Genomic DNA, 23185 nt, shown 5'->3' on the forward strand with positions numbered 1-23185 from the left:
CTTTTCCTGTCTACCTGGTTAGTGCATCTGAGTTGAGAGTGCTGTCCAGAGCCGTCAAAATGGAGCACTCTGGGATAGCTCCCGGAGGCCAATACCGTCGAATTGTGTCCACAGTACCCCAAATTCGACCCGGCAAGGCCGATTTAAGCGCTAATCCACTTGTCAGGGGTGGAGTAAGGAAATCGATTTTAAGAGCCCTTTAAGTCGAAATAAAGGGCTTCATTGTGTGGACGGGTGCAGGTTTACATCGATTTAATGCTGCTAAATTCGACCTAAAGTCCTAGTGTAGACCAGGGCTCAGAGACAGACCTACCAGGCACAGCTCCTCCTTGACTTCCTCCTTGCTCCTGGGCAGTAGTACTTTACTATTGACTTACACCCACTGTAAATTACTACTCATCTCTTGCTGGCTCTGCAACATTGGCTAGTGAGCAAGGAGGAGTGAAGCCAAGACTTCATTCCCTCCATTCTCTGCCCACTTGTTCTTTGGAAGAAGTAAGCAAGCGAGTAGCCTCACTGACTCCTGTGTGCCTGAACTGAATATCCAGGTAACTTGTGTAAGGAGTAGGAGTATCTTATTCCCTCTTGCTCCTTTACAGAGTCACAATCTAATCATAAGTGACTTGCCCAAGGTCACACAGGAGGTACTGTATGTGACAAAGCCAAAAGTTGAAGCCAAGTCTCCTGAATGCCAGACCTGTGCTTTAAGCACTAGTCCAGCCTTCCTCTGTGTTGCTCCGGAATCAGAGGAAAACAAATAGGGTGCTTGGGAGAGGAGGATGGGCAATGCACATCCCAGGATTTTCTTCCCAAATTCAGCTTAGGAGTCTGCTTTTCTGCTTACTGGGCTCTTACACTCTGGGTTCCGATAGTTTGTGAAGTATCAGTTTAGTAACCAGTAGGTCCTGTATTGGTGGATAGTCCTGTATTGGTAGACTATACCTTGTCCTTATAGGAGGACAGAGCTGATCATCTATTGGGTCTTTTTTCTTTCTAACTACTCTGGTTCTACAACGAGCAAGCATGTATGTCACACTTCTTTTCCTGCTAATCTCTTGGTATGGATTTGTGGTTTCTTTTTAATGCCTGGTTCATTAGATGGCATAATGTATGTAGAGCTTTTAGCTGTGGTTGAGGAAGGCTGGGAATGTAGAGGTTAAGGTTTATTACATCTGTCATGTTTGAGAACAGAGGGCCATATACTATTTCTTCCCTGAGTCCCTGCCCATAATTCCCATTGACACTGGAGTCACCTGCATGGCTGAGGGCTGTTTAAGGGCCTAAAAGTACTTTGTTTCTTCTCAGATGATCAGGATCGAGCCATAATCTAGACACCACTTATTTTAAACCTCATTAAACTACAGTTTGGAAACTTTTTGAAACTGCGATAGGAAATTATGACAAAGTACATAGGAATTTAAAATGCAGTGGACAACATCCCTGTCCCCCACCCCCATAGACGCAGACCGTACATTAAGAATATTCTGCAGTGTCATTTATTTTATAAAGTGTGACAAAGTTCCTCCTTTGCCTTGGTGGGTCCTGCACTTTTTGGAGGATTTTGCTCACCTCAGAGGTTCACAGCAGCCCTCAGTTTGGCCATTCTGCTAGAGGCTCAAATCTGTCATTCACTCAGCTAACCTCATCGCTGGCCAGCATGGGGGAAATGGAGAACAATCCCCACAATCTCTGTGTCCTACCTAGTGAGTCGGGGACAGGCCAGCTCCCTTTTCCAAATTAGACCTTCCCTTCTGGTGTTCTTCACAGACCAGGTCAACTCTTCCTGTGTCTGATCAGGAGTTGAGGGGGATGGGGGCAACCCGGGCCCAACCTCTACACCGGGTTCCAGCCCAGGGCTCTGTGGATAGTAGCTGTCTACATTGTCCCCTGTATCAGCTGTGTGACAGCTACAACTCCCTGGACTACTTCCCCATGGCCTTCTCCCAGCACCTTCTTTATCCTTCACTGCAGGATCTTCCTCTTGAAGCCTGATCACGCTTGTACTCTTCAGTCCTCCAGCAGCACACCTTCTCACTCCCTGCTCCTTGTGCGCCTGCCCCCCCGCCAACTGATGGTAGGTCCTTTTTAAACCAGGTGTCCTGATTAGCCTGCCTGCCATAATAGATTCTAGTAAGTTCTTAATTGGCTCCAGGTGTCTTAATTATCTTGCCTGTCTTAATTGGTTCTAGCAGGTTCCTGATTGGTCTAGGGCAGCCCCTGCTCTGGTCACTCAGGGAACAGAAAACTATTCATCCAGTAGCCAGTATATTTGCCTTCTACCAGACTCCCGTACCCCACTGGTCTGGGTCTGTCACAGAAGGTTACTCTATACTTGCTTCCCCATCCCAACATTCACAGCACATCATGAGGGAATAAACCCCTAAAAGCTTAGTTGTAATTTACATCTTTACTTCCTGCACATAGTAACAATAGATAGTTGAATTGAAAAGCCTTTTAAAATTCATAAATATATTAGTAGCCATTATCTAGGAGAAAACATGAGTCTGAATATAGGGCTTGATCCACCACAGTGTTTCTCCAACTTTATACCAGTATAACTCCCTTGAAATCAAGGGAGGTGCACTGGTGTAAGAGTGAAGTAGCAAGTGGCGAATCAGGCCCATAATATCTGAGGGTGACTACACTTAACCAAGAAGGCCACTATTTTCACTGGCCACTCATTTTGGGTGCTGCAGGTTGGGCACCAAGAAACTGAGGAAGTCAGAATGAGTGGGTACTTTTAAAAATCTAGGCTGAAATCCGATGTTCATTCTACAGAAAACCCTGCCTTAGGTCTTTTCATCTTTTCAGTGTAGCAGAAATGAGACTGTGTTTTAACTGAATATTGGATACTTTCTAATAACCTAATGTCCCAGTGATTTCCTTTGGAATTGTGTTTTGATGTTTAAAATACAGTACAAAACAAAACCTTCTCCACGGTTTATTTCTTTCCTGATGAAAACAATAGCATTGATGCCATAACATGTTAATCATTAAACTGAGTATAAGTAAAGCAGGTGTGCAAAGTGGAGTAGGTAATGCACAATGCTAAGGCTGTTAAAAGAAACCTCTGCAAACCTAACTCCATAGCCTAGGGGATGACTATGACACAGCAACACCAGTATCTGCTTTCATTGGCACCCTCTTGACAGCTAAGCTTTTTGGAAGGTTCTGCTCTGGGATTCAAAGACAATAAGCAAACTTGCTCAAGAAAAATAAAGTTTGCATTACTTTACATGTGAGATTTGACAGATAAAGTAGAGGCAGGTAATACACTGCTGTGTAATCCCTTACAAAGGTGACACAACCCCAAAGAGCTTTGATGCTGTCTGATTGCAAGCCTCATGAGAATTCTAGTGGAAAACAAATGCTGATGAGTTTATTTGACTCACCTTTCTACCTATTTGAATGCAGAAAGGACTCCTGTACAGTCTCGTCCCCTCTCTTTATTGTGCGGTTTGCTTTGTTTGTTTGAGTTTGAAACTGCCATTATGTGAAAGTGTTGCAAGTATAAATAATTTAGAAGATAACTCTGTGGGGATGCCACTTTCACTGCTTTTCTGCAGTAGCAACTCATTATGGTTCTGAGAACCAGCATTCCATAAGAACAATTATGCAACATCAGTACATGGATATTAACCAAGCCTGATAGATGGTGACAAAAAAATAATTTTGACATCTGTTTAATTAAATTTTTTTCACCTTTCTTAAAAAATATCTCCTCTCATGTGTAATGCACACAACTGCTTTGCATTTCCTACAAATATTTGCAGGCTTCTTGGATGGATGGAGGGAGGGAAGGCTGGGTATCTGGGTATACATAGATATCCATCAGGCTGTACGCATTTTTTCTGTTTGGATTGAAAATTACTTCCCCCCCAATAAGAGGCCATTGTGATACAATTACCTAATGAAAAGCGTTTGTTTCTAAAGGTAATCTAGTCAGTTAATATATGTTAATAAAGACAAGTGAACAAAAGGTAGTAAGTGGGTCAGACTCAGAAAGAATCCCTCCTGTTAAAGGGAAAAGAAAAGTTCATAATGGAGCTTCTCTTACTTTCACCCCATCATTTTAAGAATTGCTTTGCCAATCTTTCACAGCAAATAGTAATTTTAAGTGGCCCAACACAGAGCTCAGGTTGTGTGCACTCTATGGTAATGACAGAGTAGCTGCCCTTTCTGCAGTCAATAAGTCCAACAATTGAGTCTCTTTTTTCCCCCCTCCTGTGAGTGAATCAGTGCTGTTAGCCTGACTGACAGGATTGCTTATAGAAAGCGAACCCTTCACCCATGTTGACCTTATCCAGGCACTTTTGGGGTTCATAGGCCAGGCAGGTAGTATAGAAAACAGTTATAAGTAAAAAGCTGATTTTGATCTTGTGCACTCCATAAACAAGAGTGAGGAACTGTTGAAATAAACAATTGATAGGTATTGGGGTGTAACCCTAACACCTATATACACTATTTCAGGACTTGAATCTCAGTGCTGTATTCTTATAAACATGTTGCTTATAGAGGACAAAGAATTGTTCACAGCTATTTATTTTTTTACCAGAACCTCATAACATTCTGCCAGAAACATATTTACATTGTTAGTTAGTTTTCTGATTCTGAAATTCCGTCATCTTATGCTATCTGAGGGTAAGTTATGTAGAAGTGAAAAGTGTTTAGTAAAATTTAACAAGAAGGATCTCAAGAAAGGGGACTAAACGCCTCCTCTTAAAATAATGCCATGTCAAAGAAAAAGAGCATGGCCATGAGCCTAAATGCATTCCTCAGGAGCCAAATCCAGTCTGATTTAGACATTACACACCAACTTAAATATATGGGAGTTAGAATTGCTGGTGAGAAGGAGCAATCCACAACTAAAACAAACATTGCAGAGACTGCAAGCTACCATAGTAACAGTGCACTGATGAAAAGAAGTTTATGTATTAGACAGTGTTTGTTTACATAGATGGGTTTATAACCTGATAAATAGAATTGACTAATAAACATCTCAGGGAGACGTTATTCTCTTGGACATCCTCAAACACAATTTCTGCTCCTCCATGCCCCTTTAGGACTCCTCCCTCATTTTACTCCCGCTGTCCATAACCTTGGTGTGATCCTTGATCCTGCTCTTTCTTTCTCCCACATCTCCTCTGTCTTTAATTCAGCCTTTAGCAGTGTTAACCACATATGCTACTTCTGCTCATGCCTTCATCTTCTTTCAGCTTGACTACTGTAATTCCCTTCTCTAAAGCTTCTAAATCCCAGTTCTCCATGCCCCATTATGTGCCAAATGTTTCTGCCTCCTTGTCACATATACTTCAAACATGACAAAATCACCCCTATCTTTCAGAGAGCTCCACTGGTTTCCATTGTTCATTTCAGGGTCCATTTCAAAATTGTTTTTAAAACCCTGTAAAAGCCTGCTTCATGTCCTCTCTCTCTGTTTATCTAGTACTGGCCTTCTCCCATCCTGCCTAGTTGCACAATCTCATCCCCTTTCGTCCATCATCCTTTTCCTCTGCCGTTCCTTCCACTTGAATTAACCCTCCTGTATCACTGACTCTCCAGATACAGTATTTTCAAACTCAATAAAGACTTATATTTTCTCCCATGTTTATGGCTCTTAATTTCTCTCCCTCTGAAATATTTTTTGTAAATGAATTATCTGATTGTGTAAATTGTTATGGGATGGAGTTCATGTGAAAAATGTTGTAGTATACAGCATGATATATTATAAATATTAAAATAAAACTATGTTACACTGAAAATACCAGTTCAGAAAGTCTAATTTCCTAGGTAAGACTTAGGGATACATTTTTAATAGGGTTGAAGCCCTGCCTCTTTCATTTGGGGTGCAAAATTTACACCCACAAAATTTACATCCACAAGTTATTTAGAAGTGAAAAGTGTCTAGTAAAATCTTTACCTGCATTTTGTTCACCTGCAAATTTCTTGCAGGTGCAAGCTAAGCAGTTGGACATGTAGTTATCTGATTTGCATTTACAGTTAGTTAGTTAAAACTGTGAGGTTTGTATTTGAAATGTAGATGTAAAATTTGAGCCTGAAAAAATGGCATTTGTATTTTTTGTGGGCACCAATTTCACCCACCAAAGGGCGGCTGATCACCGAAATAATAGGTCACAGAGTGCTGAATTCATGTAGTCCACTTTGAAAATTGAGCAGTTGTTTTACATCGTCCAGAGTGGATTGGTGATTGAGGGACATATAGGAAATAGACATGGATGCCTCCAAGTCAGGCTTCTGTCAAGGTCCATTTGAAGATACCAGCTTTCTCTTTCGCTATTGACCATTGCAATTTTTAGTATATATTTTATTGAATCAAAGAACTAATATATTTCCTGAAATGTCTCTGGAAACTCAGATGATACAACACAGTCTAGACTCTCTTAGGCTAGAATTTACTAGGATTAAAGCATATGTGGCATTGCTGGAGTCTGTTAAGCCTCATGTGATTTATAAAGTTATAAAATATATATTTTATGATTACGATGATGCTAAAAATTTTGTGGATGATAATGTAGTCACATTGGAAAGACTGGATATAATAACTGTTGGAGATTCAAGAAGAAATACACTCCTTTGCCAGTTGATCTGGCTTCTAGAGGTTAAGATTGTTTTGACTCCTTAGTCATTGAGTGTTTGTATTTTGTTTCTTTTATTGCCTTGCTGTGGACTTTATCGTGCTAAAAGTTTGCACGTGTGTGAGTCTATATTTTTGACCTCTATTAAATAGTTAAATATTATATTAAATGAGAACTATCAGGTTACAAATTGTGTATATTTAGCAATACACAAATGTTACAAATAAATTTTAATTATTCAGACTGAAATATAATATTCTAATTGAGTTTTCACTCTCTTTGCTGTTGATTTATCTTTCTATGTTTTTCTTAGTTTGTATACTGAAAACAGAATGAAAAAGGACAATTCACTTTCACTTTTATTTAGTCAGTTCCTTGTCAATTTCACCTTCAGATTCTCATGCCCTAGCACAGTAGTGCCCAAACTTTTCCTGTCATGTTCCCCCTCCCCTTACCAGTAATGGAATCTGTCCGCCCCCAACAGCCCCCTCCCTTACTGCACAGTGGGCTCAGCAATGTAACATGGTCTGAAGGGCGGAGCTGGCCTGGGGGTAGAGAGGGAATGAGGGCAGAGCTAGCCGGGGGTGGGGGGTGAAGCAGAGCTGTGGTCAGGGCCGGAGCAGGGCTGGGGGCAGAGCAGGAGGTGGAGCGGAGCTGCAGCTGGGGGCAGAGCAAGGCTGGGGGGGTGCTCCCTCCCCACCCCATGTGGGGTCTGGCTCGTGCCCTGATGCATGCCCCTCCGAATATTCCTCCGGGCCCCTCTAGGGGGTGCACACCCCACAGTTTGGAGACCATTGCCCTAGCACAATGCAGCAATGTTTGGATTGAAAATACTGCAAGAAAAGACTTATCAATCTGTATTCTTAATTTAATAACCCCTTTTCATACATTAAGACTGTTACGTTGAACAGGTGGTTAGCATTATCTGTGAGTATTAAACTACAAAAACTTTGCTCAAGTACTGTTATGACGCAGTTTTTCAGATGGTCTTCTTAAATATGCCAGAACTATTACTGATGTATCCAATTTGAATGTACACATCCTTCATTGGTACCCACCACAGACCAGCTCTATAGCTGGTATAAATCAGCATAGCCTCATTAACTTCAAAAGAGCTGCACTAATTTACATCAGCTGAGGATCTGGCCCAGTATGTGAAATGGCATACAGTCGTGCTGACTGTCCACACAGCGTCAATGGGACTATTTGAGTGCTTAAAATTAAGCACGGGTAAAAATTTCTAAAGCACATAAGTCCTATTTTCAAAAGTGGCTTAGGGCTAGATCCACTAGGGGCCTTCAGTACCTAAACTGCCACTTCTGGCACCTAAAATTTACATCCTCAAAACCCCCACTTGGCTGCCCCCTAACCTGAAGGCACCTAAGGTTGCCCCAAATAAAGTCCCCTAGGCACCAGAGTTTCTGTTGGTGGGCATGCTCACAGCCACCTAGCTCATCCCTAAGCCCTAGAGATCAAGGATGAAATCCGCACTTTGCCTGAGAAGAGCAGGGGCTTGAACCTCCCAGAAGAGTGCCCCAATCACTGGGCTAGAGAGTATCCTGGGGCAGGGGCCTCTCAAGCTCTCTTCCTAAAGCTGTTCCATTTTGTATAAAATAATTAACTCAAGCACTCAGCACCTTGGAGGATCAAGCAGCCTACAGTTGCCAGTTTTATGAGCTCAAACGCAGGTTGATGTGCGTACAGTTGGATGCGCTCCCCACAAGTGGTGCAGTTGCAATTTTTGAGACCTACTCAAAACTTGCCCAAATAGTCAGAATATTCTGAGTTAATGCTGAAAATCCATCCATAACCTTTATTAAAATGATGTAAGATCACATACTGTTTCAAAACTTCTCCCATAATGAGTTACAGAGATACATAGAAAAAAGAAAAGGAGTACTTGTGGCACCTTAGAGACTAACACATTTATTTGAGCATAAGCTTTTGTGAGCTACAGCTCACGTCGTCGGATGCTGTAGCTCACGAAAGCTTATGCTCAAATAAATTTGTTAGTCTGTATCTGCAAAAAGAAAAGGAGTACTTGTGGCACCTTAGAGACTAACATGGCTGCTACTCTGAAACCAGCGATACATAGAGAGACTGACGGATTTGTTTAATTTCATGACCGATATTTCATTTCTATATACACTCATGACAATGGGAAAATATCACAACACTGTCCAATGTTGATTAAAGATATATGACCACCACATATAATGGTAATTTCATATTCCTTTTTATGATATAATTTCCTTTTTTTATGGCATATTAAAGTGACAGTAACCAGGTTGGCAAGCCTAAAATGTGAAACCAGATGCTTCGCTAGTTAGCCAGCCTTTAAAAATAAAAAGAGAGAAAGTTTGCATTAGTGTTCATTTGCTCCTCAGCTGGGGGACCCACCAACAGCAACCTTAGAGACAAGTGATGCAATTCGGGACGAACTCCCACCAGCCCTCTGTAATTCTTGTGAGCCAGCTGGGTATTGAAATTCATAAGAATCCACCTCTTTGAGTGCTTCAGAGAGCACAAACCTTGTCAATTTCAATCCTCGGCTGGTTCAGAAGAATGGAGCCAGCAGAGAGAACAGAGGGGTGGTGCAACATTCACATGTATGTCCTCAATCACAACAAATGCAAAACTCCAGGGCCCCTGCAGAGCTCCAGCCAGCTCTATCCCTGACTTACCAGCTGTGCTTTGCATTTACCTCTGATTACCCAGTGAGGCTGACTGGGTAGTAGGGAATGAGCCATGAGGCAAGCATGCATGTGGGAGAGTGAGCAGTCTCACCTTTTTTGTTTTAATTTTCCTTTCTCTGAGGCCTGCACAGTTTGGCTTACAGCAGTTTCGGCCCCTGTTATCATAGGCACAACATTAAAAGAAACATTTGCAATAAAGTTTTTAATAGACTCTCTAAGGTGGTCCTAAAACATTGTTTCGGTGATACATATAGGATACACTCAATACACAATGGTGTGGAAAGATATAAAGGCTTTATCAGCATGAGACTGGGATGACCTGAGTACATCCCTCCTGCCTTCACCACTCCTGAATAATAATATTGCTAGGACCCCATTATGCTAGGCGCTGTACAGACACTGAAGAAAAGCCTACCCCACTGAGCTAGCAATTCTCATGTCGATAACCCCTTTGAACATGCCACGCACTCATGCTGAGCCTCAAGACTCTCCTCTTTGATAAAGCCTGCTTACCATAAGCGGAGTGATCAAAGGGGTGAAATGAACATGATCATATATGTATATAAAACCTAAACAGAGCCTCCTATAACCAAGCAAGAGCAAGGAGTAGAAAAGTATGGACATCACTATGTAGCTACAACTTACTTGGGAAGTGATTAGGTACTTCAGTGATAGGTGCTGTAACATGTGGGTGTGTGTTCTGAGATTATATATATATATTCTGTCCATTACTCCTAATTGTTTCACTAGTTCCCCTTCCTCTCGTGTATACTTTAGTAGCCACCAGCCAGAGAAAGTTATCTATAGCTAAATTAAAACATTCTCCAATTATTATGGACTGTTGCTTAATATTCTATTGTTCCACTGACAACATAGTTTTTAATGTATCATTTTATGCTATGCTGTAGAAGATCATCATTATCCTGCCTCCCTTAGGGCCTTGGCTGTGCAAGTATTTATTTGTTTCCACAAGCTAACATGTGCTCATCTTGGAAGATCGTGGTGCTGCAATTCTTCCTCACTCAACTCGCCCCCCCCCTTTGTTTTTTAACCCTTTTCCTCCTCTTGTCAGCCTGCAGTATTAAGGAGTCTGAGTATGGCATCTACCTGGTACGCACCCATCTGAAACGCTGAACACATACTGGCTTCTTAGCAAACGTTCTACACGCAGGGTTATGCACCCCTTAACACGGTAACTCCGTGCGGCATCTGCTTGTGGCCTACAGAATTTTTTTCCCTTTAATAAACTTGAGACTGGATGAAGGGGTCAGCTTCACAGAGGTGACTCTGCAGTTGCTTCTGTGGGAGAGATGGGAGCTCAGCACCCCACTTCGGGTACTCAGCACCTTATTGAAGCTGCTCCGCTCCTTGCAATATGACCCTGAACAGAACTTTACTCCATGCTGTCAAGGTGATGTTCTGACTGTAATCATGCCAAAATCCATTGCTTATTAAATACCTTTTCCCAAAATGTTTCTCAAAAAGAAACTGAGGTTGATATAAGCTGGAAGTGTCTGCCACAGAAGCTCTGCCTCTGCATCAGTGTGAACGTCTTTAGGATTAGCAGTTCTCAGACTTTCAGTCGTGTGTTTCTATACATTTATTTTGGCTGTAGATTTTGTAAACTAAGCTGTTAAGATCCAATTTCCTAAGGTCCACTGGTTGATAGGTAAAATACATATTTCCCAGCCTAATCCTTTTTCCTTCAGATTTGAAGCTTTACTGACAATGAAAAAAATATACAAGCATGGCCAAGACAGGACAGTGGCTACAAAGAATAGTTCACTTTGGACAAAATTTGCTGTCAGGGTAAATGGAGCATTCCTTCTGAACTCACAGACTGGTGGTGCATGTGCAGGTTGGTTGTAGATGGTTGCTACAATAAGGCTTCTTTCATACAGGTGTGTTTATGCCCCAGGCTTGCTGGCCACAGTCCATTCCATTTACAGAAGCTGAATTAAACAATAACTACCACATTGCAAAAAGAAGAAGGGAGGGGGGAAAGGTGAGCGTCAAAGGAGATGCCTGAGAGCTTTGTTAGGGCCAAGAAAAACCCTGTTGCAGTTGTCAGAGCTTGTTGATGTTGCAGAGAACGGCACTTTTTTTTTTTTTCGTCTGCTGGATTTTGTGGTTCTGCCTTAGGAAAGAAAGTAAAATAGAACGGAAGAACAAAGTCCTACTCTATAAATCAGCAGCTGCTCCTTGCCAGATCAAAGGAGTGACATTTTTGCTCCTGGACTACTTGTCCACTTTAGGTGCTTGACAGACAGCTAACAGCTGGCCTGCTACACAGCATAGGCGAATCGAGCTACATCTTCTTCAGAATAGATGACAAGCTAATCAGAGATATCCATAACATGGGACATGTGAGTGCACCTTGATCTCTTCAGACACATCCAATACATAATTGCTAAACATTTTTGTGCATTTTTGGCAAGTTAATACTTCGGTCGTTTCCGCTGAGAAGTAGGATTCGGAATGAATATGTTTAGTTCATCATGAAGATGCAAAGTTAAACAGAGGTTAAATTTATAGCTGAGCTCTCCCCTTCAGGTTAATTTATAAATAGCTGAAAACTGAATATGAACTAGTTAGGAATTTCTGTAAGTGACTTTAATTTGATTGACTATCACAAAAATATGGATTTTCAAAAATGCCCAAAGTTAGGATCCCAAATCTGCATTTAAGGGCCTGAATAAGTGGCCTGATTTTTTAAAGTGCTGAACACTTAGCAGCTCCCAGTTTTCAAAATCTGATCCTGTGAGTTTAACATGACAAATAACACATCTTGAAATTCAAGTGTTAGTTAAGAATCAATAGAAAGGTCTGAATTCACTTTTAATGTGGACAGTCCAGTGCAAGCAAAGTAGAGTACATGCCAAATTAGCTAAAATTGTGTTCAGAGTCTCCATAAGATGTATGTATACAGACCTGGAATTTTAATGTCAGTAGTAAAACTTTCAAAGTAATTTAGTTTCTAGTTGCTTCCCATTTGCAATAAATCAAGTACAGGATGAGGTAATATACTACAACTTATGTCTATTGACTTAGCATTTTATCTTTAAGATATGAATAGCTAAGGAACTCTGTCTGTTTGTCTCCTCCCTTCCTTTCAAGTACCTTTGAAAGATCGGTTTTACGGTGCATGATAAATAACCATATATGAATAATCTGATGGCATTCTGAAAGAGTAACAGACATTGCTACAAAAATCATGACCTGCTGGGATGCTTTGTTATGTGGTATGAGGTGTGATTACATTCACTGAATTGTGTTTATTATCATTCAGAATTCCAAGGGAAATAAAAGATAATTTCCTACCTAGGTTAAAATATCATGAAAGCTTATAATGAAAAATCTGTGTGTAGAGGTTTCTTTGTGTAGCGGGAATTCTTCATTAAACTCACTGTTAACAGATTTATTCCTCTAACTGGTTCTCATTCATGATGCGGTTTCACAGTATATTTGAAATCATGGGTAATGCAATCCCCTTTCCACTGTACAATTTAACAAAGTACAAATGGGGTTGTACTCAGTCATGGAGCTAGCTCACTTTTTATGGCCAAAATGGAATTGTAGCAATGAAGATACAACTTTTACTCAGATAAATTAATTGCACTCTACAGGATATGACTATTAGACAACATATGTAAAGTGGCAACACTAGGCTTACGTGACCTATGTGTTAGCGTATGGTCCCCCCCTTCCAAGGACACAGATATGCGCTCAGCCCGCCAGCCATGGAGCCAGGGCACCAATCCATATTGTCATGCATGGTCCCATCTGACTCCAGCAGGTCACAGCACACAGCGATTTCTCCATCTGCACGTCCCATTCGGAAAGCTATGTTTTGGCTCCACCTCCTGGCTTCCTGCTACATGCAGTGGAGGAGGTCACCAGGGGCCACTGAGCACATAAACAAGTATGTGGAAGTGGGCAGAGGCAGGCAGCCAGGACGAGGGATTACTGTGTGCCCGTTGAAATGGGGGAAAACAGTCAGGAGTGATGATTGTATTGGGTTCTGCAAAACCTAAGGTCAACACTGTATGTTTCAGTCTTCACTTTCTCTGTCTACAAAAAAAAATGGTTTCATTTTCTTGCCCCCAAACTACTGCAGAGGGGAGATTCCCATACAGTCCACATGTGCAAACACCTACTGCGTGGAATAAACAAGTGTAACTCTGTAGCATTTGCACTTTCAGTTTATGTACTACAAGCACAGGCTGTTAAAACAAAACAAAAAACCCTCAAACTCTTGGCTTGAGCCCAATCATTTTCCCATGCTCCAGAATATAACCTGGTAAAAGAGCTACATGTTTAAAGACACACATTTTCTGTGAGCTAAATAAATACCAGTGTTGACAACTCTCATGATTTTATCAGGAGTTTCATGGTATTTCATGTTTAACTTAAGTCCCATCTCCCAGAGAAAAAGTGGTTAGGTGAGAATCTTGACTTTCTTTCTTTCTTTCTTTCTTTCTTTCTTTCTTTCTTTCTTTCTTTCTTTCTTTCTTTCTTTCTTTCTTTCTAAAGTAAGTTTCTAGCCCTCATGCTTGTGGATAAATGCTTGAAAATGTAACTCAAGTGTTCCCCAAAGTCTCAAAAAAACAGAAGGTAAATAAAGATATATATATATAGATATATATATAGATATAATGATTTTTAAGTCACTCTCATGCTTTTGGGCATCCTGTCTCATGGGTTTTGAACATTTGGGATTGGCAATACTGAAATACACAGACTTTTGAGTGCTCATAGTGTAATTTCCAAAATTGCCACTTTCTATGAGGGTGATACTTTTATAAGTGACATACAAGACATGGCAGAGGTCTGTGGAACCATCAATGAACAAAGACTATCTAATAGGCAGCCAGCCCTGCCACTTTTAAAATAGCCTAATCTTCCCTGGGATACTTACAACGCCTCTAACAAAGTTATCCAATCCTGTGTTAAGAAGTTTTGTCAAGAAATACGTCCCTCTTTTTTCCCCTCTTTGAAAATCAATCATATAAGTGACTCCACTGCTCAATATTCTTAACTTAAGGAAGCCTTTTTGAGTGGCTCACATCCAAGTGTCTACATTCAGCTTTATACTTTCTTATAAGGAATGCTGCACATAAGAGTTGGCAAACAGGTGTGGCATAGAGTCAGTGAAGCAGAAACAAGGGGTTTATCAGCCATTTTTATATATTCACACATACACAAAAGGACACCTAAACCTAATTCTGTCAGTTCAAAACACACACTAGAGTGAAAAGGTTAAACAAACCAAGATGGTTAGATTTCAGCTGCAAAAATAAAAATCTGATTGATAAACAATGAATAGTTTTAAAGGGGGGGTATATTTATAGATATTAAAACGTTGCTGCAGTTTTAGTCTCTCAGATTCCACGCTTCCAGATAGCTCTGTTCCTCTGAAATTACACATTCAGGGTATGGTAGGAATGAGTCAGATACATAAGCATCATGAACAGTGCTCAGCAAAAAAATCACAACGAAATTAGAAAACCTTTCCATGTGAATTTTTTTGTCCATTTCATTTCAAAGTCACAAAATATAATTAGATTTCACAACTAACCAGACAAATTATGTGTTTTTTCTCAGAAAATTGTTGAGTGACAGTGGGCTTAGTTTAAATGGAAACCAAAAAAGGTTTTGAGCCAAAACATTGACATTTTTCACAGTTTGAATGTTGAAATGTCATTAGGACGAAGATTAATTCTCCCATCAAAAATTACAGACATTGGAGTTTTTACCTGTTTTAGGCCCATATTCAGCAATGCACGGAAGTACGTGTTTAAATCCCAGTGAGTGTTAAGCACATGCTGAAGGGCTTTGCTGAATGGGGGCAATGTGAAAACAGCCATTTCATGCAGTGTTAAGTGCCATGTAATGATGTTAAACAAACCTGCCAGGAAAAAAAAAAGTGTATTATATTTTGTGAACAAACTATCACTACTTACTCCTACCACTATTTGTGAACAACAATTTTTTTTTACGCAAAACAAAACTGTATTTTGCTTTGATACATGGAGCACTGAATATTTCAAAAGATTCCACTGGATGGCTCAGGGTGGTGGAAATGGGATGCAGAGAATTTTACTCTTAGTTAGCGGCTTGTAATCTAACCTGATATGGTAGTGGCCAAAACTATGAAAGGGCACAGAGCCCGGGTTACTATCTTACCCCTAGAATTGACACCTCCTAATTCAGGGTTGAGGCACATAGGTTGAGCTTTGTGGAAAAACTTGCAGTAGCACGCTCACTGTTGTATCTAGTAGCTGGGTCGAAGACTTCAGGCTCCAGGGCTCTCAGTCTGGTAACTTTCATAAGTACTAAGGGACAGATTTTCAAAGGTATTTAGGTGCCTAAAGCTGCAGTTGGCTGCCGAGTGGGATTTTCAAAAACACCTAAGTAGGTTAGGTGCCTAACTCCTATTGATTTGGATTGACTGGATTGATATGGAGAGGCATCTTTAGCTGCCTAAAAGCCTTTGAAAATCAGGCTCTGTTTGTATGACAAGTTTTACAACAGCACAGCTGCAGCTATGCTGCTGTAGTGCTTCAGTGTAGACACTTGCTACAGTGGCAGAAGTGGTTTTTCCTTCACTGTAATGAGTCCTCCCCCCCCCCCCCCCGGAGGCAGTAGCTAGGTCTACGGAAGAACTCTTCCATCAGCCTAGCAGTATCTATACTGGGGCTTAAGTTGGGTTAACTACATCTCTCAGGGGTGCGAATTTTCGATAGGCCAGATCTCACATTTAATAATAAAGAAAATATATTAACATGATTATTATTATAATTATTATTACTTGTTGTTATTAAGTTAGTGCCACAATCCTTAGTGAGCTGTAGCTCACGAAAGCTTATGCTCAAATAAATTTGTTAGTCTCTAAGGTGCCACAAGTCCTCCTTTTCTTTTTGCGGATACAGACTACCACGGCTGCTACTCTGAATCCTTAGTCAGGATCTCTGTCCTTTACAAACACCCAGGCAGACATGGTTCCTGCCCCAAACAGCTTACAATGTAACTTGAGACAAGGCACTGCTGTATTTAGTCTTTGGAGTTGACTGGAAGTGTATTCTTTTTGTTGATCTATTCCTTTCTCTTTTTTTCAGTGGTAAAGAGTTGAGGGTCTTTCTATGCATGCAGTGAGTTGATTGATGTAAAGAATTTTTGTTATTTTAACATGTCATTGTCTGTTATGGATATTTTAAGTGGAATCAAGAGAGCATAGTGATACTGAGGAAGTTTAGAGCTAAACTCTGTGGCCTCATATTCTACCTCCTTCTTCTCAAGAAGGGAAATTCACTTTGCTGTGGAGGACCAGCACACTCCACCACTTAGGTCTCACATTGCCAGCCTATAACCTAAGGTAGTGACTGGGGCTGAATGCCACTCTGTGCTTCAACCAGCCAGTCTGGTCCCAGGTTCGGGATGAATTTTATATTGCCAAACATTGCTGTTTTTCACCCACGTAAAACCAGACTGTTGTGGCCTTATGCAGGTGAAATGAATTTCCTCCAATAGCCTTACAGTGGGGTTGAAGCAACCTGCCCAGTATAGGTCAGTGCAGGATCTAGTGCACTTGCAGATACTAATCCCCGACTGACTCACAAATGGAATGAGCCATATCTTAAAAAATGAAATTTTGTACAATGAAACCAGTGGCAAACGTCAAAAATTGTATTTTAATGTGTCATGCTTGAGCATGCAGACCAAGAGATCTGTATCTTCTGAATATTTTCTTTTGCAGTTTGCATTAGTATTTCTCTGAAATTTTAGCAGAATAAACAATGGTTTATCATAAAATTAAAATGTATTATGTAAATGTGACTTTAAAATCATTCTGAAGTGACTTCAGATAGAATATCGTAACTACATGTATTGATGCAATTAAATATTGTGTATGACTTCTTACAAAATATAGAACACAGGTTTGTGTTTAAAAAACAGTGATGTCATTTGAATAGCTGCAATTTTTACAAATATTAGAATGGTGCTAATTAGAGATGAGAAGAAGCTTAGGTCAGCTGGTCTGCCTAAGCAAAATGCCTAACTACACTTAAGATATTCTGCGAACTGTAGAATTCACTAGTTTACTGCTCTTTTTTTGGCTGAGCACAGATAAAACACTGTGAAGTAATGAGATTTCTTTTAAATGTCCACATGTTGATCTGTATCCTGTTTGACTTGCTCACACAAAAAGCTCCAGTGAAATTAGTGGAACCACTTGAGTGAGAAAGGCGAATAGATTTTGACCCTGTGTCATTTATGTGACTGCTTTATGTAACAATGTTAACAGAAATACCTCCTTTCATAGCCAATGCCTACTGTTTGAATTAGTAGGGGTGGTAATCTGAAATCTGCAAGATGATGGGAGTGAGAGTTGCATTATACATAGTACACCAATTACATGTATTCTCCTTAACAATACATGCCTCGTTTATCATTCCAGGGTAAGGGCCAAATTCTGCATGTGTATGAATGTAGAGCTTGTGAAAGGTATCAAATTGACAGCCTGGAGGCTGAAGTCCCCTCTTTATACCCAGAACAGGTATGGCACATATAGCAGCAATGTGAGCTTCACTCCTACACCGCTGCCAATGTGCCTGAATGTTAATATGGATGGAGAGAGGAAAGATGGTTATGTGGATGGTGGACTGGACAGATCACAGGATGGGGAGTGGAGAAATCTAGGTTCACGTTCTGGCTTTGACACAGACTCCCTGTATGGCCTTGGGCAAGTCACTTAATCTCCCTCCGTATCAGTTCTTTTCTATAAACTGGGAACAACAATAATGCTACCTTTATCCTACCTTTTGTTTATCCTGGCTACTCAGACTGGGACAGGAAATGTCTCTCATTATGTGTTTGTACAGGACATAGTGAAACAGGGCCCTGATCTTCGTTGGAACTGCTATGTGCTCCTAGAATACAAATAATTATTATGATTAATAATAGAGCAGTTCTCTCCATTGGAGATGATTCGTTCACCTTTTCCTTTTCAGTCTTTGCTGGCTGGGTGAAGGCAACCATCAAGGCTGGCAATTAATGCTAAGGAACAGAGCTGTGAATTCCTGTTTTATAGGGGCCCAAATAATGCTGAAAATAGTGTTATTTGTACTTTTGTTTAATTTTTTCACTGGTCTTGTAATATCCCTTAAAAACATTTCTGCCAAAGTAACATTACAGTGTTTCTGTAATACATGAACTGAAATATTTTGCGAGGACTAGATCTTGCTTTATTTTGATCCCAAAAATAACACCCTGAGGCATTTAAAAGAAAAGCCTTCCGAAAATGTAAAGTCTAGACTCTAGGGCAGGGACTATGGCTTCCATTTGTCTATTATGCATCATTCACATTGATGGTGCATGAAAATTATAATACACAAACACTATTCTGTGCATTTCTGCCAGTTGTGCTGGCAGTTTATGTGATGTAGTCATTGCTAATGAATATTGGACCTGATTTTCAGCCTGAACTGAACTCTACATCTGCTTTTGCATCTGCAGTTTTATTGATACAAATAATTTCGGATGACGTTTTGCAGATATAGTTACTTGAGGGCATAAGTGATGCAATTTTAGGCTGGGATTTTCAAAGGGAATTAAATTTCAATGGGATTTGGATGCCTAACTCTCCTATGCTCCTTTGAAAACCTAGATGTCTAAGTACTTGTCTGTACCCCTGCCCCCTACAGCAAGGTACTTGCATGTCTAAGTGACATCAATTGCTCTTGCAATTTTTTGTATGTGCAAAATTGGAGGAACAAAAAGGAGCGCCTAGAAAGTAGGGTTCAAATTCAAGTGCTATGTTCATTAGCAATTATATCTATGGTGGTCTTTCAGCATTTACTGGAAATATGTGGCTTTATAATTTAGTACAAGTCTCCCTAGTGGATTTTTTTCTGTAAGGCAGTACAGCTTTGGGGGCTCACTTTCAGGGCTTCAGCTTCCTCATCAAAAAATACCTCCTGAATCATCGAGTAGTTCATACAGAAGAGCTAGAATTACTCCTATGGGTTTAATAAACCGAGGGCAAAATGTCTTCCTTTGGAAGTGAACGGCTGGCAAGTGCATGCAGAAACAGAGGCTGGGTTTTCAAAATTCATCCCATAAAGCCAGTATCCTGGTTGAATACGTAACACTGTCAAACCAAATTTTGTATGCTCATACATGTGAGCCAGTTGAGTCACTTTACTTTCCGGACTTAAAATGTTCTCAATGCCCTGCATTGTTGTGTAAACCCCATTGAAAAACCACTTCAGAGGACGCCCATTTTTTTACTAATGTAAACATTCTGACCAGTATCCAAAGCTATGACCTCTAGGTGAACCTTTAACCTTCCCCTTAATTATTTGTTTGAAGGCAGTGTGGAGTTCTCCTGCTGAGACTGAAGAACCATAATGCCTTGCAGCCCTGTGAGTAAGGGAGTGTTGGGAGGGAAGTGGAAAGGGACATAAATAAGGGGACCACCAGATGTAAATAATAAAAGTGGTTGGGGTTTAAATAAAAACTGAAAAAGCAATTTAGTTGCCCTAAAGAGTGGCTGGATTGAAGAAAATAGGGGCTCGGAAGACAAAAAGTGGGGGAGGGTCTCTTGTCTATGATTTTTTACAGGCCGCCCAAATAAGCACTCATTGCATTCTTTAAAACCTTGCCATCTGTATACATCATTAGAAGCTCATAGGAGAAGAGAAAACAGTCTTATCAGGCTTTTCTCTTAATCTCTATTGGCCTTAACTTTAGCTGATAAAAGGCATGCTGGATACAGAAGGTTCAGGTCAGCCCCCATTTGGTCAACTTGCTAACATTGCTGGAAAGCAGCTAAGCAAATTAAGTCCTATCAGAGACCTTTGTCTTTGGGGACGGAAACTGTGTCTAGAAGTCACAGTGTTAGAGTAGGAAATACCTCCACCAAGTTGAAATCACTGCTAGCTGAAGAAATGAGCAACAGAATCAATTCTTTGTTTTTATTTTTAATACTTGAAGTCTCCTCTTGACTAATTCAGAGGCAGGATGACATTTTTGACAACTGAGCTACACTTTCCTTGAAGAATAAAGAATGCCTTTGTTTTGGATGTAAACATAGAGATGCAAAAAAGCCCTTTGGTGTTATTTGTAGCATTTATGCATCTGTCTAATGGAATTCCCACCAGTGTGATTACAGGAGATCTAAACAAAGGTGTACTGTCTTTTGTTATCTTTGATGGACTTTAACCTGAGGGGAGCGACACAGTGGCTAGTATAGTATATGTCGGCTGCCCAGCTGTGTAAGTGTTAGAATTCTACGAAGTGAGCTGATTAATTGAATTTTCCATTATTGACTGAAAAACTCCCATTAACTTCAGTGGACTTTGGATCAGGCCCAATGGCAGTTAAGGAGGCTGTTTTGGATGATGAGCATGTTAGTATTTCTGAAGAGGATTAAACACTAGTATTCAACTTCATTAGCACTCCTTAAGGGTCACTAGACTGAAGTCTGAACTGTGAAATACCAGACAAAACCTGAACATAAGCTTGAAAGTGTTCTTAAAACACAAAGAACAGGGATAAAAATAAAAACAAGTGTGGTTTGTGAGCGATAGAAAATTGCCTTGTTTTGAATAAATTGTATAAATAATATGGGGGGGGTATTTTTACTGGGTTTGAGCTGATGTGGATTGCTGTGCATTAAACTAACAGAAAATATGCAAGCACTTTTTTTGTGGGTTACCAACCAAATTAAATTCAGGCTTACTAGCCAAACAACTGGCTTTACCTAATGCTCAAACGCTTCGGCCACTACTCCAGCTATGGTACCTGATTTGAGGAAAAGTTCTTTTGGGCCTAATATTAAACACATGTACCTACAACTCCCTCTTTCTACTGAGTTGAAAGGTGCCTCAGTTTATGGTCAGCAGTTGCTTAATGCTCTGCCTTGGGTGTCCCACTCTTGGCTGAAAAGGTCGCCCCCAGCTGGCACTGACCTCTAAATGACCCCTGACTTTACAGGCTTAAACTGCAGGAGTTGCAGAAGAGCAGAAGTCTTTCTGGGCCAGCACTTATTGCTGCTGTGCTGGTGATAAAACTTCAGACAGCCTAATTGATGGCTTTGCTGACCTAACAATACCTTGTGAAAGCACAGAGTGGCAAAGCCTGGTCTTCATTTATGGCCAGCTGCAAGGGTAGCTGAATCCCCTATGATGAAGAAAAAAAAAGTCTTCTAGCCTGTGAACTTTAACCAGGTTCCTAGTTACTCTAAGAAGTTAGAGAAACAATTGTCTTGTAACACAAGTTTTCATTCACATTTACTTGTTCACAGCCTTCTGGTAGATCCAGTCTTAAACTGGCTAGTAAGATAAGCATGTTAACAAGTTACAATTTCTGAGCACTTTCAGGGAAATCTTCTAAAGTGAAGTTATATATTTTTTTACATGCTGCTGTATTGCACTGAATCCCTGCCAGAGTTAAAGCAAAGGTGTTCTTAAAAGACAGAAGCAAGCTGATGAATGGACTTCTATTCTTTCTGTTCTGTTTTAGGTTTATTAATGCCAGAAGAAGAATAGTACAGCCTATGATTGACCAGTCAAATCGAGCAGGCAAGTTCCAAGTAGTATCTGTATTCAAGTCCCACAGGCGCAAATCCTCATCAAGTTATTCTTCAGGAGTCCCATCACCTGGTAAATAAATGCCTCAACTAGGCATTCTGGGAGATTATTTTTTCTTATGTCCCCAGAATTCCGCTGTAGGAAGCAACTTCACTAATTGGTGCTAATTGGAGATTTCCCACCCTGACTCTACTGAAACTGCTTTTTATTTTCTCTCTGAATTGGTAATTGGGTACAAGTACTAGTGCCACAAGCAGTTTGTTTGACTGTGAGCTCTTGAATTACTCATTGCTTGTCTGCATCCAATCAGCAGGACAATCTCATTTTCTTGCTACCCACAACTCCTTGGTGTATGCATTGCTTTCACTTCTGTAGGGCTAGCTGTAAAACTCATTGTATCCATTCATTTGCTTTGACTATTCACAATATGCAACTAGCGTCTGACATGCTACCATACTGACCAAAAAAAATTATTAAAAGATTATTACTTTTGTTTAAGAATGCACCAAATCTATTCCCGTTAACATACATGATTTCTGTAGCAACATTTTTATTTTTTTTTTAGAGTCTTTTAAAACATTCATAAGCCGTAACTGTTCAGAACTACAACTGGTACAGTGCTAATCATTCTACTTTGTAATATGCATTTCCTTAGCTTACGAGGGAGTTGTGGTTTCCTGCAATGAGGTTATGGGATAAAACTGTTCTCCATGTGGTGATGACTGTTGTCACTAACAAGGGCTTTAACTTGATGGTGATTTCGCCTGCTGCTTCACTTTAAAGATTTGAAAAGGTTATTAAGCCTTTGGGAAAATCTTCCCATGTGGCATTAAATTTCTTTTCCTCTAACAGGTGAAAAAAAGGGGGGAGAAAACCCTAAAGCAACTAACCACACAAAACACTAAACCAAATACAAAGTGTATCTGTAAACATGAGCAGTGATGTCCACACACGTTAGAGTAGGTGACTGTATGTTTTTATGTTTTAAAATAGTAATAGATTTGACCACAAGTGTCTTGCATTGCCAACTCCAGATGCTCGACTTTAAATAATTAGTAAGGAGTACACTAGGTCCTTATTTCATTAAGAAAAATACCTAGTGCTGAGAGGCACTTCCACTGTTCTGCATTAAAGGTAAGTAAAGAAGCAGATCCTATGCAAGAGGACTGACTTGACCAACTTGTTTATTAGGCCCCCCGCATAACATTGTTATTCTATAGTCCTGGTAACATAATCAGCTCATAAAAACACAACCTGTTTTTAAAGCGACAGCCAAGATATTGTATATAGTGTTTCAGTG

General features: G+C 40.3%; 1 protein-coding gene across 6 annotated transcripts in view; it reads left to right on the top strand.

Moving 5' to 3' along the window:
- The window catches only part of MEIS2 (Meis homeobox 2), a 190288-nt gene that overhangs the window by 159989 nt on the left and 7114 nt on the right, over positions 1-23185 (top strand). For all 6 annotated transcript variants that reach the window (XM_074955756.1, XM_074955757.1, XM_074955761.1 and 3 more), the window contains one exon: positions 21818-21876. In XM_074955756.1, coding sequence (XP_074811857.1) covers positions 21818-21876 — 59 coding nt within the window. The remainder of the gene's footprint in view (positions 1-21817; positions 21877-23185) is intronic.

The sequence above is a fragment of the Natator depressus genome, chromosome 6, assembly GCF_965152275.1.
Source record: "Natator depressus isolate rNatDep1 chromosome 6, rNatDep2.hap1, whole genome shotgun sequence".
NCBI lineage: Eukaryota > Metazoa > Chordata > Testudines > Cheloniidae > Natator > Natator depressus.